Source organism: Medicago truncatula, chromosome 1 (assembly GCF_003473485.1).
Source record: "Medicago truncatula cultivar Jemalong A17 chromosome 1, MtrunA17r5.0-ANR, whole genome shotgun sequence".
Classification (NCBI taxonomy): domain Eukaryota; kingdom Viridiplantae; phylum Streptophyta; class Magnoliopsida; order Fabales; family Fabaceae; genus Medicago; species Medicago truncatula.
In genome coordinates, this window is record NC_053042.1 from 51,990,997 (window position 1) to 52,000,048 (window position 9,052).

General features: G+C 35.9%; 2 protein-coding genes across 2 annotated transcripts; one reads left to right on the forward strand and one right to left on the reverse strand.

Annotated features, from left to right (window-relative positions):
• The first annotated feature begins 479 nt into the window (after positions 1–479).
• On the forward strand, positions 480–2,507 carry LOC25485354 (uncharacterized). Its single transcript, XM_013614539.3, has 2 exons — positions 480–710; positions 1,055–2,507. The coding sequence occupies exon 2, from the start codon at positions 1,078–1,080 to the stop codon at positions 2,152–2,154; it is 1,077 nt and encodes a 358-aa protein (XP_013469993.1). The 5' UTR covers positions 480–710; positions 1,055–1,077; the 3' UTR covers positions 2,155–2,507.
• Positions 2,508–3,822: 1,315 nt separating this feature from the next.
• On the reverse strand, positions 3,823–8,652 carry LOC25485355 (PXMP2/4 family protein 4). The gene is made up of 4 exons (XM_013614540.3): positions 8,169–8,652; positions 4,766–4,994; positions 4,404–4,528; positions 3,823–4,228 (listed from the first exon to the last, which is right to left on the reverse strand). Exons 1-4 carry the CDS (start codon positions 8,505–8,507, stop codon positions 4,142–4,144), a joined length of 780 nt encoding a protein of 259 aa, XP_013469994.1. The 5' UTR covers positions 8,508–8,652; the 3' UTR covers positions 3,823–4,141.
• Positions 8,653–9,052: the final 400 nt, after the last annotated feature.

Here is a 9,052-nt window from a genome sequence, read left to right on the forward strand (position 1 = left end):
ACCAAACACACTCTTATCATTTAAATATTATTGTTCGACATCTCAAATATTTTAATAAACATTTTTTTTACAATATTTTTTTTGAAAGATTTTTTTTATTTTACTATATTTATTTGAATATGCATTACTCTCTTCGTCCATATATTTAAACACTCATTTGATTTTATTTTTGTTCTTAAATGTAAACCTTTTTTAAATTACAACACTCATTAATTATTTTAGTTTCTAAAGTGACCGAGTCACCGATTCAATTCGAGTTAATCCGGTTAAATAACTATATAAATTTAATCTAAGGACCGAGTTATCTAACCGAGTCATCCGAGTGATTCTGATTCAGTCATGCGGTTCCACTAATGACTCAGTGGTTCGACCATTGATCCAGTACCCCGCTGAGTCGATGATCGAGCCGAGTTTTAGAACTATGTGTAAAAGAGAGTAATTATGCTAATTTTGTTTCTATATTTATTTAGCTCCACTTTGTTGAATTTTTGGAGAGAGAGAGAGAGAGAGAGAGAGAGAGAGTGGTCTTACACACAAGAAAAGAAGACCAAGGTTGAGGATGAGCTTTTGGTACTTTATTTAGTCTTACAAGAATCCATTCCAGTTAGGGTTTGGTCTCATTTCAGACACACACTGCACCAAAATAGCATCGGACATTCCAACAGCTTCAACTTCATACTTCAATTCTTCATCGCTGGTGACCCATTTTGGTACGAATCTTCTTCTTCTTCATTGACTTCATTGAATTTCATTACTTTCTTCGAAATCATTAATGGGTTTTCTTTCTTCTTTGATAATTTCAACTTACAATTCTCAAATTTGTTTCTTACTCAATTTTGCTCGGACGCGTTTTCTGCTTTCTTACAAATTGTTGTGTGAATTGTTATTTCTGATCGATGAATTGTTGAATTTGATGATGGTTTCTGATTGAAAACTTGTTGAATTGTAGATAGAGATATTGTTTGGGATTTAGGGTTTAAGAAATTTTTGGTTTTTGGATCATTTGGGGTTTTTTGTTGGAGAAGCTAAGATTTTGATTTACTTGTTATTTCAGTGATTGTTAGAAGATTCGGGAAAATGACGGTACCAAAGCAAAACTATACTCGAATAAACACTTTGGAGCTGAAAGCTGTTATTGTAAAGAAGGTTGGTAATCAGAGAGCTGGCACGTACTTTGATCAGCTTGGGAAGTTGGTTAGTTCAAAGATCAGCAAAGCTGAGTTTGACAAGATTTGCATCACGACGATTGGAAAGGAAAATGTTCCTCTCCATAATCAACTCATTAGGGCAATTTTGAAGAATGTTTGTTTGTCTAAAGTTCCACCTCATAGAAGTTCTGCAAAAAAAGAGAGGGTCTTGAATGCAAAAGATTCAAATCGGCAGCAGAGCAGATCAATTCAAATGCAGTACGGGGATGCCTTTCCTCCTTCTCTGCGCAGGGGTGGTTCTTTGGCTACTTGTGAAGGGATGCTTACGGGTCGTCAGAGTGCTTTGGGACAGTTAGGGAAGCCCCGAAACCTTGGATCTAAAGATTTGATCTATAAGACTCCAGAGCAGCAGAGTGCAACAGAACTGAATTCCCTTGGCAGCAGACCTCCTATTTCTGTTGAAGATGGAGAAGAGGTTGAACAGCTCGGTGGAAGCCCAAGCCCAAGCATTCAAAGTAAGAGTCCTGTTGCAGCCCCTCTTGGGGTATCCATGAATTCTGGTTATGGACGTAGTCCTCTTTCTATTGCATCATCATGCAGAAAGCATCCTCGAGAAACCTGTTTCAGCAATGGATATCTCCCTGACACATCATCTTTGAGGAGTCGTTTGGAGCAAAAGTTGAAGAAGGAGGGTTTAACCGTGACAGTGGATTGTGTAAATCTATTGAATAATGCAATGGATTCTTATCTGAAGAGGTTGGTTGAATCCTCTACGGGTTTATCATCTGGGTTGAGATTCGGGAATGAGCACCGAAGACAAGGAAATGGACAGTCAATAGCTGATTCAAATATACTGCAACCCAGAAGGTATATGCAAACAGCAACACAATCTTCTTGCGCATCTCTCTTGGATTTTCGCGTTGCAATGGAATTAAATCCACAAGTTCTTGGACCAGATTGGCCCACACAGCTTGAGAAGATTTGTATACGTGCTTCTAATGAATGAAGACTTTGTATCAGTAGATCAGAAATTTAATGAATGAAGACTTTGTATCAGTAGATCAGATATTTAGTAGCAGATGAAACCAAAAATTAGGCAGGAGTTGGGAGGCAGCCTGCAGTTGTGGAATGCTTTGAATTATGAACTGTCTTTACTTCAACTGACATGGAATTTTTGTCTATTCCCAAAGTCACAACTTGTCAAAATATAATAAGCTATAGCATTATTTTAGATAGAGATTGATAATTGTTAGGAAGTGGGTCAAGTCAATACAAGAGATAGGAACCTCTGGATAGGTTAATAAGTTCATTGTATCATGTAATACCATTTTTCAATAATATCCAGTTCTGATTGTTAGACCCCCCCCCCCCCCCCCCCCCCCATTTACTTGTTTTTAATTTTTTAATTCATCTGATTTCCATTGAAATAAAGCTGTGTTGCATTCTGGGTATTAAAGTTCAACTGTAACCGATCAACTATGTAAACAAATTTCAGACTTGATATTGAATCACCGTGTCAATAGACCTGGATTTTCTGTGATATGGAAAAACACACGGTCAAGGGGGCTTCAATCGGTGATTGAATATTGCACGACTCGTATTCCGACTTCACTAAATTGGTTTTAAAATACATCTTAGAATATGAGTCGTCTTCTAATAGTTGAGATCTGCTATTGTCTGACTGTAAAGAATCCGAATGCAAACATAAGAGGGATAACCTGGCAAGGGCATGTGCAAGTCTGGGATATGATATATTGTTGCTTGATTATGGTATATACAATTTTATGTATCTTAAAATTGTCACTCTGGGGCTAGTCTGCATGTTAAGCGTATCAGTCTTGTATATTTTTTGTTTACCATCAAAGTCCAACATGTTAGTGCTCCAGCAATGGTTGTGCTCCCCGCGAATGAATAAGACATATCGGGATTTTGGGACCATTGTTGACTCATGTAGCCTCTTATAATGTCTACATTCCATGTTTGGTGGTTTCAAAAAGCTGCTGGTCACAACTGACAACAGTAATCCTTTTTGAGACTAAACCAAGCTGTATTAACCATAACCAAGAGAGAAGATCCAACCAAGACAACTGAATAGCAGAGAATTGTGCAAACTTGTGTTCAACAAGCGTGTAGCAACCTTTGATAGACTAACATCTTCATTGTATAAAATCTTGACTGTACTGTACTGATCAGATTAACAAGAACTTGATTTCTCTTGGCTCGATTTTGAGTATGAATTTTATATACAGAAAATATTATCAAGTTAAATCAACCCAACTCGACTTAAATGAATTGAGATTCATGATGAGTTTCAAAATTCAAAGGGACTAATAATACACGTTTCATTTATGATTAATAGTACCGATTCAATTTCATCAAATCAAATGATTGAACAATTTTGGATTGTTTTTCTTTAACCTGAGAGCTACAATTTTATATGCTTAATGAAATTTTCTAATCCTAATTACTATATGCTATTGTTTCATTTGATACTTTCTCGATTAAGTTATTAAAAGGATATTATGAGGATTTGAAAGGATGATATAATGCTTACTCGAGAAAAGGGCTCAAAGATTCCGCTCAACTTGGATAAGCATATGCAGATTTCCTCTCCTCTTTAGTAAGAAGGAAAAACTAATATCAAATAAAAAAACGAAGGAAATGCCTCTTGAAATTATGACTAAAAAATTTCTTCAGATAAATAAATATAAACTTCAATGACAATAGCTCTAATAGAGCTTCTGCTGTTCAATGAACTGGTCCATTCATATAAGAAATAAACAATACAAAATGAGGAATATAACGTTAAAAATAAAAAAGTTTCAACCGAGGGTTTTGATTAGCAGTAGTAGTACTAGTATAGCCATGGTGTGAGATCAGAATTTTCGGCAGACACCCAAACGATTTGATTGTTTACTGCAGCGCAGCTTCCAGATAAACTCTATAGACTTGTTAGTCCAGATAAACCGAGGGTCGTGACCTACCGACGATGATCAACTAGCTGTCTCGGCTTTCTCTAGGCTTGCCATATAGGTCATATAAATGGTCCACAAGTACGAAAATGAATTGCTGACTAATGGCTGTGTCAAATAAACAGATGCAGAAAACCATCAGTAAACAACCCGAGTTTCACAACACGAAAATAGAATGGAAATCCTTTTCCTATTTATAGTGGTACATGTCATGCATCATCCAAAATTTACAATCACATGGCATTCTGTAAGATGAGAAATGTAGGAAGAAATTAGCACATACCTGTAAATGGACAGGAGCGAATCTAAAAGTAATAAAATCACACATAGGCCAGTACATGACTCCATTTAACATCGTAGGAAGCAAATCACGCTTTAAACGTGCAACAATCTCTTTGCTGTTTTCACCTGGCAACCAAGAGAAACTGTTAAGCAAAATAGTAAATGGCGGCGCAAAGGTTTTGTAGAACTTTGGCATTTTGTATTGCAATCTATACTAGCATGCATTAATTTGGAAGACAAACACAAACAACTTAAAGGATAAGCACACCTCCCCAGGGGCAAGTATAGAAAAAGGTAAGCAAAGGAAAACAATGTACAAAAGTAAATTGTGGAATATATTAAGCTGAGAAAATTGGACCATACCTTGCAAACCTGCATTCAAGGAGAAGAAAATAACAGTCATGGCAGGTCCATAAATCCCCTGGCCCATGGCCATTTTCTTCAATGTAGAGAAAATATCCCTCCCTGGAAAAAGCTTTGACACAAAATTGAACCAGAAATGCAATGATGGTCCTAAAATGATCATCCCATATCCCGCCATGCGTAAAGTCCTTATAAAATCAAAAGATTTTGAAGATTGCCGCTCAATAGTCTGAAGGAAATATTAAATACCATTTGAGTATGAGAGAAACAGCAGAATGAGCATGAAATATGCAATATCAAACCATGCAAAGCCACTTAATGAGACAAATGGTATGTAAATAAAAGACTCAAGAATTCGTCAAGTGAGTCTGCACAAGAACCTGAAACAATATATGCATTAGAAGAATTGAAGAGGGACTCGATTTTGAGGCTCCTAAAAAACACCACCTGTGTAAAATTTTGTTGAAAGGGTGTAGCAATGTATCCCATTCAAAATACAGGCACCTTCAAGATCTTGTGTTACTGGCATATCCAAAACAAAGAGCAACAACAACAACAACAACAGAAGAACTAGGAAGTAGGTGGGCGAAATAAATTGATCTTATTGATTATGTAGCATCTTTTTATTTCATTCGCATCAGGATTTGTTTTTATCGATTGAAATAATTATTAAATGATATTAATGTCAAAGCAAAGCTCATTCCGTTTGAGCTTATTTTCCTACTTATAAGCTCAGGATTAGTTTTTGTGATTGTAGTATCTTAGAGAATTTAAGTTGGCTCTAACCCAACCATACGAAACTGACTTATAAGGTGAGGGAAGTCTCCCAATAATAAACATTTTTCAGGCCATATCTCATCCAATGTGGGACTCTAAACATCCCACTCATGCGCAGACATCTGAAACGTGACCAGGGTGGCCCAGTAGCGAGTGGTTCAACGGATCTTGGATAGACACTGATAAACTCTTAAGAGTTTGGGTTGAGCCTAACTCATTTGTACAAAATCGACTTGTAAGGCGAGGGATGCCTCCGATTTAAAAACACTAATTTAGGTCATATCACATCTTATATGTCACTCTCAACATAGTAGACCAAGGCTAAAGCTAGAGCAAACGTTGAAAATCAACAACATTTTGGCATGAATGGGAACGATATCTTAGTACTATAAACTAAAGAGACAACAAATTAACAATCAAGGGTCTATCTATCAGAAGTAAACAGCAGCCAAGGATTATCCAATTCTAGTATTGTCCATATATTGAAAAAAGTTGCACGGAGGAAGACCAATAATCACCTATGCCTCAAAAAGAATATCAGCAAGACACTGTACTTTATAAACTGCATCTATGAATTGAATCTTGAATTTCAAAGAAATCATTTATTCCAGGATAAATTTCAAACAATGAATTAAATTTTTAAACCAATTTTTCTTTATCAAAAACATGATAAAACTACATTTATTTGTATTGCTAAATATTAGTATGCATGCAAAACACTCCTTGGACAAAGTGACCAACCCAACCAAGCATACAAGCATGGTTGTCAAACTCACAAGTTTCTTCTATGTAGGAAATCAAGTTGAATATATTTAACTGATTTCTTAACAAACTCACATGGACTAGTTTAAACTCCCTCAAAATCACGAGAGCGAGTCTGATGAAAATGTAAAATCAAGACCAAAAACAAGCAAAAAGAAGGCATTTGACCACAGGGCTTCCACATCCCTGTTTACCCACAATGCTTCAAGCCGCTCTTGCTGTGGTAGCCTCCTATCCTACCATGTATAAACAAACAAAACAACCTCTCTATTGCTCACTCCTTTCCGCAATCCTCCAGCTTCCATTCACTCACAATGCTTTCAAAAGCTGCCCTTACTGTTGTAGCTTCCCATCCTACCAACAAAGAACCACACCATTGTTCACTCCCTTCGGCAATCCTCCAGTCAACACTGAAAGGCCAAAGATCCAGTTTACTCACGAAGCCCTGCTGCACAAACTTGTTCATACACTGCTGCACTGGATGATCTTGTCCCTCCCAACATTTTTATTCATTGACAGCACAAACCTGGCCCTGTTAGATGCTTGCCCTCTACTGTGTTAATAAGGGACTGTCTTCTTTGTGCGAAAAGAACCATTCCATCTCTGTTTCTGATCTTTTTTATTTGTCTATGTGCAACAGTGTATGTTTTATGCAGTATACCTTTGAATTTTACAAATATTTGTAGCTCATTTTAATTTTTTCCACATTATGAACTTTTGTTTTGGTAATTTTGTGTAAGACCTGTGCAATGACACTTTATTATTATGATTTGCTTTATAAGTGAGTTGGAATGATGAAGATTTGGTGTTAATTTCGATACCATTTATAGTTTTTATTAATGATATTATTATATTTTGTAAATTCGTGTATAGTTTTTTATTATTATTTTTATATTTGGTAAACTCATACACAAGGTTGTCAAAATCGCGATCTTACAATATTATAGTCTTTAATGACTTCGGCGATCCCGATCACGGTTAAAATCACAATTTAGCAGGATCACATGGGATTGTAGATCTTACTCGTGAAATTGGTGGGATTGTTTGCGAACATCAACCAGGTTCATGGGTTGGACGCCACGACACCGTTGACAACAACATTTTTCTGTGTTAAAATGTGGCTGTTCTTTTGACAGAGTTTGGGTTCTCGGACGTCTGTTATGGAAGCTTCCCTCGGCCGTGTTTTTCTCCTTGTGTATGATTTTCTCGTTGATTTCAAATTTATGTTTATTTAAGTTATTCCAATTTAAATGGTTTTCCTTACTTATGCTATTTTACGTGTTTTACAATATCTTACATTTACGATCTTGACGCTGACGCCCTTTTCTAATTCTAACTAAAATTTTAATTTTAACTACCTAGCTCTAACGGATCTATATGTTATGTTTGATATTTTAATTGTCAGTTTGGTTCTGCTTTCGATTTCGTAAGCTCACGTCCAACTAGCCTTTTGACTGTGGTTTGTAGAAGCAACAAAATCAAAGCTTATGTGTCAATTCTAACTAAAAATTTATTACTTGTTTTCTCCCATTCCATTCCATTTTCCATAATTGATGATGCTGCTAGTAAACACCAGAAGATTACAACCTTCATTCTACACCCTAGAATCATTCCATCTGAAAAACCAGTAATCCTCTAAAACTAGACAAGGCAAAGCTAGAAATAAACTATCCTATTACTCAACAACATTAGACAAAGCACCGTTAAAACATGTTAAATCCTAAACTTTTTAGAAGAAACATAAGACAACCAAGTGAACAATTGTAACAAACATCAACTAAAAAAGTTCCTTTTGAACCCAAATCAATGAATGCAGACAAGAAAAACATGAAAACAAAAATAGATGAAACCTTAAAAAGGGTACCTGAGAGGATAAATCAGCAGCAGTATAAATGAGTGCAGAGGTAACACTTTTAGTGAGAATAGGGCGTGATTTTATCATCCCCAAATACCAACCAACAAAACCAACCTTAGGAATAGATGCAGTTGATGATGAAGAAGAAGAAGAAGAAGAAAACGATGATGGAGAAATTTCACACTGTCTGGTTTTTTTGGTGAAGAAATTATTAGGTAATCGAAAGTAAGGTTTTGAATAGTGTTTGTTAGAATGAAGTTTGATTTGATTAATGGAATGGTTAGTGAACATTTGCATGGTCATGAAATGAGAAACCTTAGAACGGTTCCTCAGAATAGCGCTGTTCATGTTTGCTCAGGGTTTTGGGGGGTTTTTGCATCCAGAGACAGAATAAATATGAAATGTGTCAGTTCCGAATTCGTGGGAAATGGTGGTGGTGCAAATAGCAAAAGTTCATTTATTCATGTGGAACAGAACAGAAAGGGTTAGTTTGTGATTGCGGCTTTAAACTCCCACTCGCTTCTTCAACCTCACTCACGCTTTTCTTTTTCTGCCACGTCATTAGTGAGTCACCTGCTAATTTTTTAAATTCATGTAGTGAATGTCCAACATTTAGGTCTATTAATTTCACAAGTTGGTAGTAATTGTGTCCCACAAATTCAAACATAAAAATACTTATGTTCGTAATTTTTTCATTCAACTAACTCAATTGAATGAATGTTAAAGAAAAAGTTACGCTGGTGGATCGAAAAAAAAAAAAAAGTTATGCTAAACTCAACTTCACTTCACTATGTTCGATCAATCTAACTATTCCTACATAAATTAGTAAATAACAAAAGTGTTAGAATGTTGCCGCGAGTATAGTTTAGTTGACAGAGAAATGCATTATTATA